The sequence below is a fragment of the Scyliorhinus torazame genome, chromosome 27 (genome assembly GCF_047496885.1).
Source record: "Scyliorhinus torazame isolate Kashiwa2021f chromosome 27, sScyTor2.1, whole genome shotgun sequence".
NCBI lineage: Eukaryota > Metazoa > Chordata > Chondrichthyes > Carcharhiniformes > Scyliorhinidae > Scyliorhinus > Scyliorhinus torazame.
The window spans coordinates 16,152,777-16,173,793 of NC_092733.1; the positions used below are offsets into that span (position 1 = coordinate 16,152,777).

Sequence of the window (21,017 nt, forward strand, 5' to 3'; positions counted from 1 at the left end):
CAGACGTGGTTATGTTACAGGAAACGCACTTGAAACTGATAGACCAGGTGAGACTACGCAAAGGTTGGGTGGGGCAGGTGTTCCATTCGGGGCTAGATGCGAAAAACAGGGGGGTGGCTATATTCGTGGGGAAGCGGGTAATGTTTGAGGCAAAGACTATAGTGGTGGATAGCGGGGGCAGATACGTGATGGTGAGTGGCAAACTACAGGGGGAGACGGTGATTTTGGTAAACGTATATGCCCCGAACTGGGATGATGCCAATTTTATGAGGCGTATGCTAGGACGCATCCCGGACCTAGAGGTGGGAAAGTTGGTAATGGGGGGAGATTTCAATACGGTGTTGGAACCAGGGCTGGACAGGTCGAGGTCCAGGACTGGAAGGAGGCCGGCAGCAGCCAAGGTGCTTAAAGATTTTATGGAACAGATGGGAGGAGTAGACTCGTGGAGATTTAGCAGACCTGGGAGTAAGGAGTTTTCGTTTTTCTCCTATGTCCACAAAGTCTATTCGCGAATAGACTTTTTTGTTTTGGGAAGGGCGTTGATCCCGAAGGTGAGGGGAACGGAGTATACGGCTATAGCCATTTCGGATCACGCTCCACATTGGGTGGACTTGGAGATAGGGGAGGAAACAGAAGGGCGCCCACCCTGGAGAATGGACATGGGACTAATGGCAGATGAGGGGGTGTGTCTAAGGGTGAGGGGGTGCATTGAAAAGTACTTGGAACTCAATGATAATGGGGAGGTCCAGGTGGGAGTGGTCTGGGAGGCGCTGAAGGCAGTGGTTAGAGGGGAGCTGATATCAATAAGGGCACATAAAGGAAAGCAGGAGAGTAGGGAACGGGAGCGGTTGCTGCAAGAACTTCTGAGGGTGGACAGGCAATATGCGGAGGCACCGGAGGAGGGACTGTACAGGGAAAGGCAAAGGCTACACGTAGAATTTGACTTGCTGACAACGGGTACTGCAGAGGCACAGTGGAGGAAGGCACAGGGTGTACAGTACGAATATGGGGAGAAGGCGAGCAGGTTGCTGGCCCACCAATTGAGGAAAAGGGGAGCAGCGAGGTAAATAGGGGGAGTGAGGGATGAGGAAGGAGAGATGGAGCGGGGAGCGGAGAGAGTGAATGGAGTGTTCAAGGCATTTTATAAAAAATTATACGAAGCTCAACCCCCGGATGGGAGGGAGAGAATGATGGGCTTTCTGGACCGGCTGGAATTTCCCAAGGTGGAGGAGCAGGAAAGGGTGGGACTGGGAGCACGGATTGAAATAGAGGAAGTAGTGAAAGGAATTAGGAGCATGCAGGCGGGGAAGGCTCCGGGACCGGATGGATTCCCAGTTGAATTTTACAGGAAATATGTGGACTTGCTCGCCCCGCTACTGATGAGGACCTTTAATGAGGCAAAGGAAAGGGGACAGCTGCCCCCGACTATGTCTGAGGCAACGATATCGCTTCTCCTAAAGAAGGAAAAGGACCCGCTGCAATGCGGGTCCTATAGACCTATTTCCCTCCTAAATGTAGACGCTAAGATTCTGGCCAAGGTAATGGCAATGAGGATAGAGGATTGTGTCCCGAGGGTGGTCCATGAGGACCAAACTGGGTTTGTGAAGGGGAGACAGCTGAATACGAATATACGGAGGCTGCTAGGGGTAATGATGATGCCCCCACCAGAGGGGGAAGCGGAGATAGTGGTGGCGATGGATGCCGAGAAAGCATTTGATAGAGTGGAGTGGGATTATCTGTGGGAGGTGCTGAGGAGATTTGGTTTTGGAGATGAGTATGTTGGATGGGTGCAGCTGTTGTATAGGGCCCAGTGGCGAGTGTGGTCACGAATGGACGGGGATCTGCATACTTTCGGCTCCATAGAGGGACAAGGCATCGATGCCCTCTGTCCCCATTATTGTTTGCACTGGCGATTGAGCCCCTGGCAATAGCATTGAGGGGTTCCAAGAAGTGGAGGGGAGTACTTAGAGGAGGAGAAGAACACCGGGTATCTCTGTATGCGGATGATTTGTTGTTATATGTAGCGGACCCGGCGGAGGGGATACCAGAGATAATGCGGACACTTCGGGAGTTTGGAGAATTCTCAGGATATAAACTGAACATGGGGAAAAGTGAGTTGTTTGTGGTGCATCCAGGGGAGCAGAGCAGAGAAATAGAGGACTTTCCGCTGAGGAAGGTAACAAGGGACTTTCGTTACTTGGGGATCCAGATAGCCAAGAATTGGGGTACATTGCATAGGTTAAATTTAACGCGATTGGTGGAACAAATGGAGGAGGACTTCAAGAGATGGGACATGGTATCCCTGTCACTGGCAGGGAGGGTGCAGGCGGTTAAGATGGTGGTCCTCCCGAGATTCCTCTTTGTGTTTCAGTGCCTCCCGGTGGTGATCACGAAGGCTTTTTTCAAAAGGATCGAAACGAGTATCATGAGTTTTGTGTGGGCCGGGAAGACCCCGAGAGTGAGGAAGGGATTCTTACAGCGTAGTAGGGATAGGGGGGTCTGGCACTACCGAGCCTAAGTGAGTACTACTGGGCCGCTAATATTTCAATGGTGAGTAAGTGGATGGGAGAGGAGGAGGGAGCGGCGTGGAAGAGATTGGAGAGGGCGTCCTGTAGGGGGACTAGCCTACAAGCTATGGTGTCGGCCCCATTGCCGTTCTCACCGAAGAAATACACCACCCGGTGGTGGTGGCGACTTTGAAAATTTGGGGACAGTGGAGACGGCATAGGGGAAAGACGGGAGCCTTGGTGGGGTCCCCGATAAGAAATAACCATAGGTTTGCCCCGGGGAGAATGGATGGGGGATTTGGAATATGGCAAAGAGCAGGAGTAACGCAACTGAAAGATCTGTTTGTGGATGGGAAGTTCGCAAGTCTGGGAGCGCTGACTGAGAAATATGGGTTGCCCCAAGGGAATGCATTCCGGTATATGCAACTGAGGGCTTTTGCGAGGCAACAGGTGAGGGAATTCCCGCAGCTCCCGACGCATGAGGTGCAGGACAGAGTGATCTCAAAGACATGGGTGGGGGACGGTAAGGTGTCAGATATATATAGGGAAATGAGAGACGAGGGGGAGATTATGGTAGATGAGCTGAAAGGGAAATGGGAAGAAGAGCTGGGGGAGGAGATTGAGGAGGGGCTGTGGGCGGATGCCCTAAGTAGGGTAAACTCATCCTCGTGTGCCAGGCTAAGCCTGATTCAATTTAAGGTGTTACACAGGGCGCGTATGACTGGAGCACGGCTCAGTAAATTTTTGGGGGTAGAGGATAGGTGTGCGAGATGCTCGAGAAGCCCAGCGAATCACACCCACATGTTTTGGTCATGTCCGGCACTACAGGGGTTCTGGGTGGGGGTGACAAAGGTGCGTTCGAAAGTAGTGGGGGTCCAGGTCGAACCACGCTGGGGGTTGGCTATATTTGGGGTTGCACAAGAGCCGGGAGTGCAGGAGGCGAGAGAGGCCGATGATTTGGCCTTTGCGTCCCTAGTAGCCCGGCGCAGGATACTGTTGATGTGGAAGGAAGCCAAGCCCCCGGGGGTGGAGACCTGGATAAATGACATGGCAGGGTTTATAAAGCTGGAACGGATTAAGTTCGTCCTAAGGGGATCGGCTCAAGGGTTCACCAGGCGGTGGCAACCGTTCATCGAATACCTCACAGAAAGATAGAGGGAATGGAAAAGAAGAAGGCAGCAGCAGCGGCCCATGGGGGTGGGGGGGGGGGGGGGGTGGGGGGAGGAACCAGAAGGACTCTCAGGGTTGTTAATATATATGTATAATATGTATAGGTCGTTGCTATAAATAATTGTATATTGGACTGTTAAATCATATTTTTGGAGAGTGTTTATCTGAGACAAGGCAGTTGCCATTTAGTTTTAGTTTTCGTTTTTGTTATATATTATTTATTCTTTGTTTATAAAACAGGTCATTGTTATTTATACTGTTATATTATTGTGTAAAGGTTGACCAAAAATTTTCAATAAAATATTTTTTTTTAAAAAAAGGAAAACCTGGAGACAGTTTCTTGCTTAAATAATGGAGAGGAAACCTTGTTTGGAAGGATTGTTGGAAGACCTGGAGGTGGATCTTTGATGAAAGCAACTGAGAGAAAGCATTGGTTTAGAAGGAGATTTTAAAGCGCGACTGTTTGAGAGAGTAGTTGGAAATATTTGTGCGATAATTATCGGGGAAGGGGTGGTGTTTGAGAGGAAATCCACAGAAGATTGATTGTGTTACATCTGACACTTGGTTTCAGAGTGGGGCGGGGGGGGGGGGGCTGTCTGATCACAGTCAGCCTGTGGGTTTAAAGGGACTGTGCGTCGACTGAGAACATTCTAATATAAAATATTTTGTAACCTGTGTTATCTGTGAACTCTGTGTACATTTGTGGATGTAGGTGGGAGTGACGGAATATTGCATGATAGTCAAACTTTTCATGTTTAATAGATGGGTGTTTTTGTTGTTAAAAGCTAATTGGTAGCCCTGTGACTCTGTTTATCCATGTTTTCTAAAAAAATAATAAAGCTAGTCTTTTGAGTCAGGGTTCCATTATGGGATCGTCCCATCCAGTTATTTTTTAATTTTTTATAATTTTTAAATAAATTTAGAGTACCCAATTCATTTTTTCCAATTAAGGGGCAATTTAGCGTGTTCAATCCACCTAGCCTGCACATCTTTGGGTTGTGGGGGCGAAACCCACGCAAACACGGGGAGAATGTGCAAACTCCACACGGACAGTGATTCAGAGCCGGGATCGAACCTGGAACCTCGGCGCCGTGAGACTGCAGTGCTACCACTGCGCCACCGTACTGCCTGTCCCATCCAGTTATAACGTCACCTTATAACATCAGCGATTCTCAGGTTATTTCCACTGTTGCTTTCGGCGCCAGGGTCCCGGGTTCGATTCCCGTTTGGGTCACTGTCTATGCGGAGTCTGCACGTTCTCCCCGTGTCTCTGTGGGTTTCCTCTGGGTGCTCCAGTTTCCTTCCACAAGTCCCGAAAGGTGTGCTTGTTAGGTGAATTGGCCATTCTGAATTCTCCCTCAGTGTACCCGAACAGGCGCTGGAGTGTGGCGACTGGGGGATTTTCACGGTATCTTCATTGCAGTGATAATGTAAGCCTACTTGTGACAATAAAGATTATTTTTTATTTTTTAACTGTTCCAACTATTCCCTGTGATCACGAGTTCCACTTTCTGACAGCTCTCTGGGTAAAGATAGTTTTGAGCAAAGGATTAGAGGGAGTGCGGAAATGATTCACAAGAATGGTTCGGGAATGAGGGACTTTGGTTACATGGATAGATTGGAGAAGTTGGGACTGTTTTCCTTGGAGAAGAGAAGGTAGAGAGGAGATTTGATCGAGGTGTTCAAAGTCATGAGGGATCAGGATAGAGCAGATGGTGGGAGGATCAAGAACAAGAGGGCAAAAATTGCACATAATTTTATTACGATACCAGACAGAAACCCTAATATTTTATTTAATCTGTAAGACTGTGAGGAAAGGATATTTCGCTCCAGGAGTGATTCCACACACAAATAGGTAAACGGTATATTAAAACAAATGTTATTACTAACAGTGTTACTAACTTTAATATCATAAAGACAATAGCTTACAATTACCAGTTAAACAATGGTTAACAATACAATTAAACAATAATTCCTAACTCCTATCATTGTCTCCACTCAAACAACACCCTTTTCAGGTCGAAATCCACTTCAAAATACAGTTCACAGACCCAGGAATGCTTGCTTAAGAAAGATGTCTCGGATACCCTGCTTTGAGAAAGAGATATCGTCCAGGACCTAGCTCGCAGATTCTTGCTGGTCTCAAACTACTGTTTGACCTGCCAGCCGTTGAGAAACTGCTCCTGCCCTGTTCACAGACAAATTCTTAACTGACTGTTTTGAGAGAAACTGCTCTGGTTCACTGATCTAAACTCACTATTTTCAGAGAAGCTGCTTGTCTGTTCACATCCCAAACCAAAACTGAATTTCAAAACTGAAAACCCAACACTTGACCGCTTCAGCCCCTGGCTCCTCCCATTATTAATTACATCTTACTAAGCTAAACACAATGTCTCTAATCAACCACTCCCCTGGGAACCCTCGTTATAGAATCAAAATTCAATTTCCCCAACTTTTACGATGCTTTAATTGCACCTCTGTCTACAAAACGCCTGCTGCCTTGCAAACCAGGATTTTTAAAAACATGACTGCAGCAGTCACACACACTAACCCAAGCTTTTAACCCTTACTGCACCAAATTCATATAATACAATATATCTGAAATTCCTATATTCACCACATACAGCAAAAGAAGCAATGGCGACAACACGAGAAAAAACGTTTTCACAGTGAGTGGTTAGACTCTGGAATACACTGCCTGAGAGTGAAACAGGTTCAATTGAGACCTTTGAAAGGTGTGGCAACTTGATAATAATAATCTTTATTATTGTCACAAGTAGGCTTACATATAACACTGCAATGAAGTTACTGTGAAAATCCCCTAGTCGCCACATTCTGGCGCCTGTTCGGGTACACAGAGGGAGAATTCAGAATGTCCAATTCCCCTAACAGCACGTCTTTCAGGACGTGTGGGAGGAAACCGGAGCACCCGGAGGAAACCCACGCAGACACGGGGAGAACGTGCAGACTCCGCACAGACAGTGACCCAAGCCGGGAATCGAACCTGGGACCCTGGCACCATGAAGCAACAATGCTAACCACTGTGCTACCGTACCGCCTTGTAAGAAGGTAGTTGAATCCGTTGCTTCAAAGAAGGGGAACCTCTTTATATAAATAAATAAAGAAGTAACATTAACTCAGCGGAACAGTATTAACAGTAATAACTGTGAAAACAGGAACTTCAGTAAAACAGGTCTTGTTTAAAGGACACCCTCTGGCAGACTGAAAAGCCCATCAAAGCTCAGAACCCTCAATAGACGCCAGCAAAACAATCAGACAGGAGAAAGGCTTATAAGAACACTCTGTACTCAAAATGACACTCTGCAGCAGCAGGGAATTAGACTTGGGCGAAAAGGAGGAATGTTGAGGGTTACGGGGAGAAGGCAGGGAGGAATGGCACTAAGGGGAATTGCCTAATCGGAGCATCACGAAGACTCGACGGCTGAATGGCTGCCCTCTGTGCAATAACAATCCTGTGCAGATTCTCTCGAATTCTCGATTGAACTTATTATTGACTTAGATTGATGGCGTCAATTAAAATTGGATGGCGGGGCCTTCTTTTCCATACCATTCAGTCTTTGCCCAACCTGTTCCCCCCTCCCCCCATTCCGTCCTGGTATTACAAATAAAGGAGATAGCCCAGGTAGAAAAGGAATTTCTGAGGGGTGGGAGGGAAGTGGGGAAGATGCTGCAATATGTACACTGAAATTGTCTCCGATGAAAAGCAAAAGTGCTTGTTGCCCCATGACATGTCCGCCGACATCACAAAGCTTATCAGTTAATGTTTGCACAGCCCTCACTCTTCCAGTACCTTCACTCAGACCCAAATCAAATGCAGTACAACTGAACTGCAATGTTCACGAAAGCTAGGTATAAAGGCATTCAAACTCCGCTGAAAATATAGAAAAATGTAACTTACGTTTTCTTTGCACGAGAGGTCGTTTCGTTTCCTTCAAATAAAGGGGCATCCGGATACTTAGAAATAGGGAAGCGATTGGGTCGGCAACTGTGATAATTACTTCGATTGATGGAGGATGGTGCAAAAAGCAGTGCTCCTTTCCCCCTGGCCTTGGTTGTCCTGGACCTTGCCCCACGGACAAAGCAGGAGACAGTAGAGTGGCTGATGTCTCGCATTGAGGCACTAAAGTCATTGGGCGGGGCGGAGCTGAAGGTCAAAATGGTCGAGCGGTCAGTGAGCAAGGTGGTCTTGCTGATCGGAGCCACTCTGGAAAGGCTGCTGCGTGGAGCGGAGGAGGCCGCGCTGGTGAAGGTGTACAGGGACGGGAACTTCAAGCCGTTCAATTTCAACGACAGGGCCAACTTCCAGGAAGCGGAGGCCCAGCTGCTCACCACGGCCGAAATGCTGTACGTCATCAAGTTCCTGCTGGACAACCTCCGGGTGAAAGACGAAGAGCACATTCCTGGTGAGTCCGGCATCAAAATGTACCGGGGGAAACCCATCTTCCTGGAGCTGTGGGGAGCTAAGCTTCTGATGAGGATGTACCCGATGCACAATCGAGAAGAACTAGAGCAACTGAAAGAACAATGGAAGAAACACATTTATCTCATTAGCCAACCCGTTCAAGTTTTGAGAAACTATTTTGGTGAATCAATCGCCTTGTACTTTGGTTTCCTTGGCTACTTCACGTGGGGTCTTGCCTTCCGCACCCTATTGGAGCTGATCTTCTACATCACAAACCTGAAAGATTCTGGTGGCTGTGTCCTCTGTGCCCTGTACAATATCGTTTGGTCCACTGTGTTCCTCGAGGGCTGGAAGCGTCGCAGTGCAGAGCTGACGTTTAGGTGGGGGACCCTTCGGCACATGGAGAGCTTTGACAGGGTCAGGGCTGGCTTTGAGGACAAGCTAGGTTTAAGCCACACCGAAGACACCAGAGACTTTTCCTCGTATGACCAGCAGCGCTCCTTCAAGATCATAATGAAGTCGATGCCATTCTTAATTGGATGCTTGTTGGTCACTTTTTTGCTCATTGTAATATTCCTTGATGCGGATAGAAGTGCGAAAGAGAATGATATAAAGGAGGAATCTGTTCGGAGCCTTCTGTATACATATGTCCCCGTACTTATCTACTGTGTTATTGTGGAGCTGCTGAACAAGGTGTATCTAGTCTTGGCCAAATACTTGACAGAAATGGAGAACCATCGCTTAGCTTCCACCCATGAGAACTATCTGTTGGCCAAGGTCCTTGTCTTCTACCTGCTCAACAACTTTGCCATTCACTATTACTTTGCCTTCTACCTGAGAGACATGAAGCAGCTTGCGGACTTGCTGTCTGCTCAGCTCCTGGTGCACCAAGTCATGGTTCAGTTCTTTGACACCATGCTGCCTTACTGGAAGATGCAACTGAAGTTGAACACGATGCTTCCGCACGCAGACAAAGTTGGAGCCCAGCGGATAGAAATGGAAGGTAGCCTCACAGGTTCATCGGAAGACCTGCTGGAGGAATATCTGGAGCTGTTCATTAAGTTTGGCTACGTGACCCTTTTCTCCAGCGCCTACCCGCTCGCTGGCTCCTTCAGTTTCCTCAACAACCTGTTGGGGATTAAGTTAGAAAGCATGCGATTCAGCAGGGTTTTACAGAGGCAATTCCCGGTCCTTTCTCCCAATATTGGAGCCTGGCAAATGGCTTTTGAATACCTCACCAGCCTGGCCATTATAACCAATTGCGGACTCATAAGCCTCTCCCCGGAATTCAGGCAACTCTTTGCCAGCCTCCCTGACCTCCATTATTTCTTACTGGCTGTGGCAGTAGAACATGGCTTCCTGGGAATCCAAAAGCTCGTCCGCATGGCCATCCCCGAGGTACCTTCGGACATCGCGATCAAACTGGACAGAATTGAGCATGAATGCAGAAGGGCCATGTTCCATAATGAATCGTGTCGATGAGGCTTCTCAAGAGGCAGCAACGGAGGCATTCCACCAGTGCCCGGCAAAACCACCCAACCAGGAAACCCCGACTACCTCTCGAGAGATTTCCTCGATTCTTAAAACACACCCCGTGCCCCTGCTTGAAAGTCAAACAGATTTCGAAAAGGTCCAATTTATCTAGTAAATTGAGAGAAGTGCCGTGTGTGTTTTGTCTGTTATCTCTCTCTAGCCCGTGTGAAGTTTGCACATTCTCCCCGCGTCTGCGTGGGTCTCACCTCCACGACCCAAGGATGTGCAGGGTGGGTGGATTAGCCACGCTAAATTGCCCCTTAACTGGGAAAAAAACATAATTGGGTACTCTAATATTTGTTATCTCTCTCTCTTTCTCTCTCTTACTCCCTTGCCAGTTCCATCTTCCAAGTTTCTCACCCCACGTTGCCGCATGTGAACTGAGGGTTGGTAAGTGTGGGGGGAGGGGGGGGGGGGGGGTGGGGGCGGGCACCGCAGCCGAGACTAATCGTGGCGCTCGCACAGTGGACCATTTCCGCTCAGAGTATCCCGTGGCAGCTGAGGTGCGGGAACTCTAATCGAGTTACCCTTGCCCTAGGTGCCCAGAAATACCACGCCTGGTTGCATTTCCTCTACAACATGGCCACGTGGAGTCATTTCAATGCAGGCCCAGACTTGCATTCAAACCATGGAGCCGCTGAGATATTCAGGGACTACTCCCTGCCAGCCTTTCGAATATTCTTGTGCGTGGATGCCAGTCTGCGATACCAAATACTATTCCAGCACTCACTGTGTGGAGTGAAATTTTGAGGATTTTTAAAAAATCATTTACGGGATGTGGACTTCACTGGTTGGGCCAACATTTATTGCCCATCCCTAGTTGCCCTTAAGGAGGTGGTGGTGAGCTCTATTCTTGAACCGCTGCAGCCCCTGAGATGTAGATACACCCATAATGCTGTTAGGGAGGTGTAGCCATGTAAAATGGCTAACTTCTGATTAGAATGGCCAAACCCCGATTTAAAATGGCGAACGGAAGAGGCTGATGGGAAAATCAGCCAACAGGACTCAAACAGGCAGCTGCAGGCAAAACTGTGTATTCGCCTCTGGGGAGGCCAGACAGAATCGATACCTGCAGCCATCAACATAACAACACACCAGCCATCTGCACATAAATTAGGAATCCCCGGGAACAATATGCTACAAATTAGACACACAAAGCCAACCCAGACTTTTCGGCGCCAGCAGGAGCTTACACAAAGAAAGGTGAATGACCACCTCGAAACCGCCCATCGATCAAGGAATCGCTCCAGCATTGGAGAATATCGAACCAAGTGATTGGGATCAAGTCCAATCACTTGGAACCAGGTACAAGGTCCGCCCTGAGAGGCGGGAAGCCCCTGGGGACTATAAGAATAGGGGCCAAGTTCAAATCGACCCTTCTTCTCCTCCCCACACCCTTCGAGACCCTTTGCAACAGCCGCGAGAAATAGTAAGTCTTACTCCAACGCTCGCTACGAGATAGGCACTCCTGACTATCAACCTGTACCAGCTTTGAATCCCGCAGGCTCAGAACCCATACGCAAGGCCATTCGTTTCCCTGACCTGGTGGGCCATTTCCAAAGTTAAGTATTGGCCTGTTAGTTGTAGGAAGTAGCTTAGAAGTAGAATTAATGTATATAAGTATTGATTGCTGTACATAATAAATGTGCGTTGATTTAACTCTTACTAAGCGGTGTGTTGGATTATTGATCATTACTCGAATTTGAACCACGTGGCAGTATCAGAAAGATACCTGGCGACTCAAGAGCAAAGGTGATAGAACAAGAGCAATTAAACTAAGGCTAAAACGAGCAACAGAGAGAATTCCAGAAATTTGAGTCAGTGACAGTGAAGGAATGGCCGATATATTTCCAAGACAGGATGGTGAGTGACTTGGAGGGGAACCTCCAGGTGGTGGCAGTGTTCCCAGGTATCTGCAGCTCTTCTCCGACAATTCTCTCGTCCTTCTAGCTGGTAGCGGTCGTGGGTTTGGAAGGTGCTGTCTAAGGAGCCATGGAGAGTTACTGCAGTGCATCTTGTAGATGGTACACGCGGCTGCCACTGTACGTCGATGGTGGAGGGAGTGAATGTTTGATTTCCTTAGACAAGGCTTGTATTTTTTTTGTTCAATTTTATAGAATATGGGCATCACTGGCTAGTCCAGCAATCATTGTCCATCCTTAGTTGCCCTTCAGAAGGTGGTGGTGAGCTACCTTCTTGAACCGCTGTAGTCCCTGAGGCGTAGGTTCACCCACAATGCTGTTAAAGAGGGAATTCCAGAATTTTGACTGCAAGGAACTGTTAAGGAACTGCAATATATTTCCATGTTACGATGGAGTGACTTGGAGGGGAACCTCCAGGTGGTGGAGTTCCGAAGAGGAACTTTGGTGGGCTCCTGCAGTGCATCTTGTAGATGGTACACACGGCTGCCACTGTACGTCAATGGTGGAGGGAGTGAATGTGTGGTGGTCACTCCTACCGATACTGTCATGAACAGTTGCATTAGTGGCAGGTGGGTTAGTGAGAATGAAGTTGAGTATGTTTTCCCCTCTTGTTGGTTCCCTCACCACCTGCCATAGTTCCAGTCTAGGAGCTATGTCCTTTAGAACCTGGCCTGCTCGGTCGGTGATGATACTACTGCGCCACTCTTGATGATGGACATTGAAGTCTACACCCTGTGCCCTTGTCACCCTCACTGCTTCCTCCAAGTGGACTGAACGCCCACTCCTGTTCCTCTGACCCTCACCATCTAATTTCACACAGGAAGAACAGGAGCAATAGTGAAGCATTGAGAGAGTTGCTGGATTTCTATCATAAACAGGGGCTTGGTAGGACAGAACTTGAATATTGATGAAAAGAAACATGTTTCCTAAGCTTTTTGCCTTGATCAGGACAAATGCAAGAATGCCAAATTTCAAATAGGAAAAAAATAATTGGGCACTCTAAACTTACAAAGAAAGAAATTTGGAATTCTTGCATTTATCCTGAAGAATGCAACATTTCTCTCTCTTCTCAGCAGTATTCAAACTCTATCCTAGTAAGAACTAGTGCCCTTGAGGAGGAGGGAGCAGTAATGAAGCTGAATGTGGCAGCCCTGCCTGGCAAAAATGAGCTAACGCAATGAAGACTGAGAAACAAGCCTGGGACCTTCCTGTATGATTACAGAGGACTTTGACAACAAAAAATAAAGTTAGTGTTACGTTGCCAGCTGATGTTACTACTGGACCAGTCAGATCCCAGGGTGGAACCTGGCTTGACAGATCCTGGGCGGGATTCTCCGCAATCGGCGCAAATCAGTCCGGCATCGCGCCGCCCCAAAGGTGCGGAATTCTCCGCATCTTATGGGGCCGAGCCCTCACCTTGAGGGGCTAGGCCCGCGCCGGACTGATTTCCGCCCTGCCAGCTGGCGGGAAAGGCCTTTGGTGCCCCGCCAGCTGGCGCGGAAATGACTTTGGCGCGTGGCGCATGCGCGGGAGCGTCAGCGGGTGCTCATGGCATCCCCGCGCATGTGCAGTGGAGGGGGTCTCTTCCGCCTCCGCCATAGTGGAGACCATGGCGAAGGCGGAAGGAAAAGAGTGCCCCCACAGCACAGGCCCGCCCACGGATCGGTGGGCCCCGATTGCGGGCCAGGCCACCGTGGGGGCACCCCCCGGGGCCAGATTGCCCCGCCCCCCCCCAGGACCCCGGAGCCCGCCCGCGCTGCCTTGTCCCGCCGTTCGAAAGGTGGTTCAATCCACGCCGACTGGAGTGGGCTAACAGCGGCGGGACTTCGACCCATCGCGGACCGGAGAATCGCCGGGGGATTTCCGCCGACCGGTGCGGCGCGATTCCCGCCCCCGCCGAATCTCCGGTGGCGGGATTCACGCCGGCCCCTGGCGATTCTCCGACCCAGTGGGGGGTCGGAGAATCGCGCCCCATAACTTTTACTTTTTGTTCAGATATATGGAGGCTGCCACTGAACAGAGTCACAGGAGTATGCTGATGAACTTTTAACAAAAGAATAAAACATTCATTAAACAAGAAATGTTTAACTATAACACACTACTCTTTCACCCCAGCTATGCCTTTACAGATAAGTAAGGATATCACAAGTTATTTTTTAAAATCTAGCTTATTCTCTAATGTTCACAGTAAGTACATAGTCCAACAGGCAAAATGAGCCCAGGCGCCTGATACTCTGAAACCAAGTGGCAAACGCCACCCAAAATAACTTCTGTGGCTCTTTCATCAATTACCCGCCCCCCTCCCTCCCAGATGTTTGTCACACTGTTAGCATCTCACTGGAACTCTGCCTTCCACACAAAGGTTTCCAATCTCTGCTGTCAAAGAACACGCCTTGGAATCTTCTCCCCAAAAATGCTTTCTCTTGGATGTCTTTACCGAGAATCCAGCTCCAGGGTTTCAGGCTCTCCTTTCGATATCCCTCTGCCTTGGATCACCATGTGCATTCAAACTTCCACACAATACCTTGGTAAGAGTCCTTCCTATTTATTTCCTTTGTTCCCATTTCTTTTCTTTCATTTTTATTATTTTTTGGTCCATGGACCCATATGTGCCTTTAAAAAGTGGTCTGCTTGTCAGGACACTGTGTTCCCAGGTCTTGTTTTAGAAAGGAAGAGCCAGACTCTTCAAGTTAATCTTAGGAACCAGCTTTAGAGGAAGTTGATTCGATTGGTTGACTGGCAGGCAACCTGTGGGTTGGCCATGGCAATACCAAAATGGCGATGGAAGAGGTTGGAATGGAGGCTCCCCCTGCCGCCAGCCTTTGTGCCACCCAAGTTGGGTGTTGACGGCGGAACTGTAGAGTTGAGACCATAATCAGATCAGCCACGACCTCATTAAACAGAGGAGCAAGCTCAAAGGGACTGAATAGGGGGCTGGTTTAGCACACTGGGCTAAACAGCTGGCTTGTAATGCAGAACAATGCCAGCAGCGCAGGTTCAATTCCCGTACCGGCCTCCCCGAACAGGCGCCGGAATGTGGCAACTAGGGGCTTTTCACAATAACTTCATTTAAGCCTACTTATGACAATAAGTTATTAATAGATATTATTATTATTAGTATGGCCCATTCTTGCTCCTAAGTAGTTGTGTGATCGTAATTCGGATGTTGACACTGAGTGCGAAAAGTGGAAGGCCATATTCCACTCCTTAGCACCAACATTCTCCGGAATTGAGGCAACAGCACAGGAACAGTGAGGTGCTCTTTCGGAGGGTCGGTGCAGACTCGATGGGCCGAATAGCCTTCTTCTGCACAGTAGGGATTCTGTGGATTTAGCTTCACCTTAAATAATCGCCAACAAAAACAAGCTCTACATAGTCATAAAGTCATTATGGCACAGGAGGACGCCATTTGGCCAATCTGGTCCTTGCCACGTGATGACATGCTTGAATGAGGACGCTTGAATGGGAAGCCAGTAGAGCTGATACTCAGAGTAGTGAAATGCATAAACAAGTGTATGTGTAAATATGTATAGCCTCTGACCAGTAGGTGTCAGGCAAGTAATAGCACGTGACCTGGAGTGATTTTGAAGGAGAAACCATTGGGGTCAGTCGTGTTTGTATTAATTCCAGTTTGATAGCATTAGTTTCCTAACCACAGTTTATTAGACTATAATATAGTCTTGAACTAGATGTTCTTTAGTACGCCGACTCAGCAGTTGTCTCTGTACAAGAATGTAACCCTCGGGATCATAGCAAGCAAAGGGGCTAAACTCTCACCTTCATCTCGGGTAGGGAGACATTTCTGAAGCGCAAGGTTGCCAGCACGTGGAAAGACCCGACCAGAAATAGTGGGGAGGGCAACAAAGAAAATCTTTAAGGGCTACGTGACAAAGTGGAGCGATCCTCCAGACAACCAGCGCAGGTGCAATGGGCTGAATGGTCTGAAAGTTATCGTGATAAGAATCATTTTAATTATCCATAAAAATCTGTCAAGGATTTTGAGTGTTTCAGTGAACTTGTGACATTGGAATGTGCTGTGTCCCAGGTCCAGCTGGAAATCCTTTCAATGAGACAAACCAGCAAAAAGCGATGGCCGGGTTGGATCCGCAAATTCTGGAGAGTTTCTTGAAGGAAGATCTTCTGAGTGCCTACAGGTCCGTGTCTGCTGCCTTGTGCCAATTCTAGAAATGTGCGGCAATCATTGAACGATTGCTTTTCGAAGGTGGGTGGGGGGGTGGATTCTTTAGCTGATCTCTGGAGACAGGCTGCGAAAACTAGCCTTGGTTACCTTTAGGTTTCTGGGAGTGTGTGCGTGTATCCGTGCATATGTGTGTGAGGGTGTGTGAATACGAGTGTGGGTGTGTGCATGTGTGTGCATACGTAATTGCGAGCGTGTGTGTGTTTCTTGTGTGCATGTGTATGCATACGTGTGTGTGTACGTGTGCATGCATATGTCCATGTGTGTGCGCGTGTGTGTATGCGTGTGCATGTGTATGTCCATGTATATGTGCATGTGTGAATGTGTGTGCACGTTTGAGCAGGAATTTTCAGCATCCCTCCTTCCAGCAACCCCCCTCCAATCGTGCAGGGAGTTTGTAAAGTCCTTCTGCAACTTTAAACTTCAATACTTTTGTGCACTTGTAAAACTATAAATGGATTATTGAAGCACAATGCATGTTCTTTTTTAATATTAAGAGCTCTTAATGTTGTTAATGCTGTGTTAATGAATTAAAAATTGAATAATGTTGATAAAATCACTCCGCAGGAACGAGAAAATGTTTCCAAACAATCAGACTGAACAATGTCCCGCAAAGACGGCGTCCGGGTTGAAGCCTAGACATTTGAACTGTATTGTACTAAAACTTTATGTTAATGTGTGCCATTCACAATTTGCTTCCATCATAGATACATCCAAAGTTTTTTCAAGTTTAAAGTTGCACAAGGGCGTTACAAACACCACGGATACGCCTTGCATTAGTGAGCAGGGTCCTTATGACAATAATGATTGCGTGTTGTGCAGAATCATAGATCGTTAACAGTACAGAAGGAGGCCCTTTGGCCCCATCGTCTTCATGCTGGCTCTTTGTAAGCGTTACTCAGCCAGTCCACTCCTCTACTCTTTCCCTACGGCCTTGCATTTTCCCTCTCCGCAGATAATTATCTGCTGCCCCCTTGCAATCCCCGACTGAATCTGCCTCCGCCACACTTGAAACACTCGCCGTGTGAAAGCTTTTTCTCACCTCACATTTGCTTCTTTCGCAAGTCACTTTCAATCTGTGCGCTCGCGTTCTCCATCCTTTTCCGAGCGGGAGCTCTGTCCACTCTGTCTACTCTGCCCAGCCCCCTCGTGATTTTGAACAGCTCTATCAAATCTCCTCTCAGCCTCCTTGTCTCCAAGGAGAACAGTCCCAACCTCTCCAATCTATCCTCACAACTGAAGTTTCTCATTCCAGGAACCATTATTGTCCATCTCTTTTCACTCCCTCCGAAACAATGCCTACCATAAGCAACAGCATTGGCGATTTGGGCCAAAGGACCCGTCTCTGTGTTGCAGACGCGATTCAATTCTCTGTTACTCCGCTTCTACGGGGCACTAATCAACCTTTTCATTGGCTTAGGTTCGCAGCGGTCAAGTGTCTGATTGGTCAGCACTATGACATTTTGCCGGCATGCTGGCGAATGTTGAACAGCGCGGCAGCTCAACTTCGGCACCTCAACGGACTCAATGAAACCATCCAGGTCAGTCTCCTTTTTACAAGAAGGAGATCCGCAGGCACTAATTAGAAAATTAATCTCAGGCAAGGAACTCTGTGTATTTGATAAGTGGGTCAGTTCCGTCACCGTTCGATTGGTTTGCCCAGTTTGCTCTCCTCCCCTGACGGTGGCTAGTGTTGCCGTCCAGTATCCCCTTGGTACCGAAATCTCCAGATGAGCAAGTGCAGCTCTTTCCCCAGCACGGTAGCATTGTGGATAGCACAATTGCTTCACAGCTCCAGGGTCCCAGGTTCGATTCCAGCTTGGGTCATCGTCTGTGCGGAGCCTGCACATCCTCCCCGTGTGTGCGTGGGTTTCCTCCGGTTTCCTCCCACAGTCCAAAGATGTGCAGGTTAGGTGGATTGGCCATGATAAATTGCCCTTAGTGTTGGGTGGGGTTACTGGGTTATGGGGATCGGGTGGAGGTGTTGACCTTGGGTAGGGTGCTCTTTCCAAGAGCCGGTGCAGACACGATGGGCCGAATGGCCTCCTTCTGCACTGTAAATTCTATGATTCTATGATTAAAATGAAGGCCCATGCTGTTCACCAGAATGAGTCCCTTGTCTTGTCAAAGGCAAGTGTAGCTGTGATTATTGCAAAGTGTGCTCTGGGCAGATCATCTTGTAAAACTGAGTGTCCTCCTGTGGTTACTTCTTTGAGATTCATAGTTAATTACAGTGCAGAAGGAGGCCATTCGGCCCATTGTGTCCACGCCGATCAACAAAGATCTGACAACACTAATCCCATTTTCCAGCACTTGGCCCACAGGTTATGGCAGCGCAGGTTTTTTAGAAACTTATTTCTGGATGTGGGCATTGCCACTATTTATTGCTCACCGGTATCAGAAGTTGCCCTTCAGAAGGTGGTGGTGAGCTGCTGCAGTCCCTGAGGTGTAACTTCACCCACAGTGCTGTTAGGGAGGGAGTTCCAGGATTTTGACCCAGTGACAGTGAAGGAACGGCTGAAATATTTCCAAGTCAGGGTGGTGATTGACTTGGAGGGGAACCTCCAGCTGGTGGGGTTCCCAAATATCTACTGATCTTGTCCTTCTAGATGGTAGTGGTCGTGGGTTTGGAAGTTGCTGCCGAAGGAACCTTGCTGAGTTACTGCAGTGCATCTTGTAGATGGTACATAGAGCTGCCACTGTTTGTCGGTGGTGAATGTTGGAAGGGGTGCCAATCAAGAGGGGCTGCTTTGTCCTCGATTGTGTCGAGCTTCTTGAGTGTTGTTGGAGCTGCACTCAACCAGGTAAGTGGAGAGTATTCCATTAAGCTGTACCTTGCTGATGGTGAACTGGCTTTGGGGAGTCAGCAGGTGAGTTACTCACCGCAGGATTCCTAGCCCTTTGACCTGCTCTTGGAGCAACAGCATTTCTTTATTTATTTTTAAAATTAAATTTAGAGTACCCAATTCTTTTTTTTTCCAATTAAGGGGCAATTTAGCGTGGCCAATCCACCTACCCTGCACATCTTCGGGTTGTGGGGGTGAGACCCACGCAGACACGGGGAGAATGTCCAAACTCCTCACGGACGGTGACCTGGGGCTGGGATCGAACCCGGGTCCTCGGTGCCGCGACACAGCAGTGCTAACCACTGCGCCGCCCTGCCACAGTATATATTTGGCTAGTCCAGTTCAGTTTCTGGTTAATGGTAGCCCCCAGGATATTGATAGTGGGGGATTCGGTGATGGTAATGTCATTGAATGTCAAGAGGCGATGGTTAGATTCTCTCTTGTTGGAGAGAATCATAAGTGCAGCATCTTGGAATAAAACTTTCACTGTGGGAAAGTAATCTTCTTCTAAAACAGTCATGAATCACGATAAAGGGTCACAGTGTAAATGCTGTCGATGGTGGAACTCCCATAGATATTGGTACACAGACACCATTTGGTTATGGAAGTTTTAATTCAATGTACAGAGAAGTTGTGTTTTAAATGGGATTTCTCTTTTGCTCAGGCACTCCTAACAAATGAAACCATGAAAGGCATTAAATCAAACAGATCAACCAATGGACCAGCTGACATACTCAACTCCATGCAGCCCAAAGTTTTAGGTAACTATTTTTCTCATTCTTCTATAATCGTTTGGTAGCACAGAACATAAGTTTTGCTTAAAAAGACATTTTTCCAGAAGCTTTTCATCTTGCACCCAACGGGACAGCCCACAAGAATGCCAAAGGTAACAACACTTTATACTGTATGAGAAGAGAGTACTGATTGGTCGAGGTGATTGGCCATGGAGAATGCACCAGTTGATGGTGACTGACAGTTAACTGCCAAGCATTGTTTGAAATGTAAACGGGGCAGCTTGACTCTGATCTTTTTTAAAATAAATTTAGAGTGCCCAATTCATTTTTTCCAATTAAGGGGCAATTCAGTGTGGCCAATCCACCTAGCCTGCACATCTTTGGGTTGTGGGGGTGAAACCCACACAGACACGGGGAGAATGTGCAAACTCCACACGGACAGTGACCCAGAGTCGGGATCGAACCTGGGACCTCGGCACCGTGAGGCAACAGGGCTAACCCACTGCGTCACCATGCTGCCCTAGCTTGACTCTGATTGGTCAAGGCATTGCCCTGAGGAATGAACCAGTGAATGGCTGTCGCTTATTTTGTTTAGCTGTAACGGGTGCAATGTGCGTACATGTTCTTTCTGTCTGCTAAGAACAGGGCCCTGTGAAATTCTCGTGGGTTGTCCTGATGAGTGCAAGATGAAAAGCTTCAACAAGAATTCTCTCCTTTACAGCAAAACTTGTTCTGCTATTTTATTCTCTGGATCACTCTGCCCAGAAGGAGGGCCGAAGGTTGGCCTGCTCCATAAATCCACTCTCTCTGAATCCTCCTGCACAGTTGATCAGCAGGCGGTGCAGTTGTGCAGCCCACTATTTGTTTGTTGTCCACTTTGATAGAAAGAGTTGCATTGATTTAGCTCCTTTGTACACAGCAGCCAATTTGCACACAGGGAGGCCCCACAATCAGGACTGTGACCACTTGAAAATCCCATTAACGATATTGATTAAAGGATGAATATTGGGAGAACTCCCCCACCCATCTTCAAATAGCTTTGTGGGATCTCTCAGGTTCGCCTGGGAGGACAGACAGGACTTTGATATACCATCTTATCCAAAAGGTGGCACCTGTGACAAAGTAGTGCCGCAAGTGAAGTGTTACCTAGATGGTGCCCAAGGCAGGACTTGAACCCACAACCTGTTGACTCAAACAAGAGCCTCATCAGTGAGTCACAACTGACTCCAAGACCGCTTGAGTGAAATAAATCATGCGGCCTGTGTCAATCTGTCACATTGGGGGCAGCACGGTGACACGGCAGTTAGCACTGCTGCCTCACAGCTCCAAGGTCCCAGGTTCAATTCCGACCTCGGGTGACTGTCTGTGTGGAGTTTGCACTTTCTCCCCGTGTATGAGTGGGTTTCCTCCGGGTGCTCCGGTTTCCTCCCACAGTCCAAAGATGTGCAGGTTAGGTGGCTTGGCCATGATAAATTGCCCCTTAGTGTCCAAAGGCAAAAAAACTTGCATCTTGAAATTTACGTTGTGAACAAAGGTTTGGGAGCAGGTATAGGCCATTCAGCTCCTCAAACCTGTTCCGTTATTCAGCGGGGTCATGGCACATCTCTGACTTCAACTTTCCCGACCTATCCCCGTATCCCTTAATGTCGAAATAATCGATCTCCACCTGGAATATACTCACTGA

At 48.1% G+C, this 21,017-nt stretch overlaps 1 protein-coding gene and 1 pseudogene across 3 annotated transcripts in view; both read left to right on the forward strand.

Annotated features, from left to right (window-relative positions):
• Positions 1-21,017, forward strand: part of LOC140403246 (uncharacterized) — a 125,330-nt gene that overhangs the window by 99,992 nt on the left and 4,321 nt on the right. For all 3 annotated transcript variants that reach the window (XM_072491013.1, XM_072491014.1, XM_072491015.1), the window contains 3 exons: positions 15,601-15,709; positions 17,174-17,294; positions 19,264-19,360. In XM_072491013.1, the coding sequence (XP_072347114.1) occupies positions 15,601-15,709; positions 17,174-17,294; positions 19,264-19,360 (327 nt within the window). The remainder of the gene's footprint in view (positions 1-15,600; positions 15,710-17,173; positions 17,295-19,263; positions 19,361-21,017) is intronic.
• On the forward strand, positions 7,496-9,762 carry LOC140403390 (anoctamin-10 pseudogene; annotated as a pseudogene).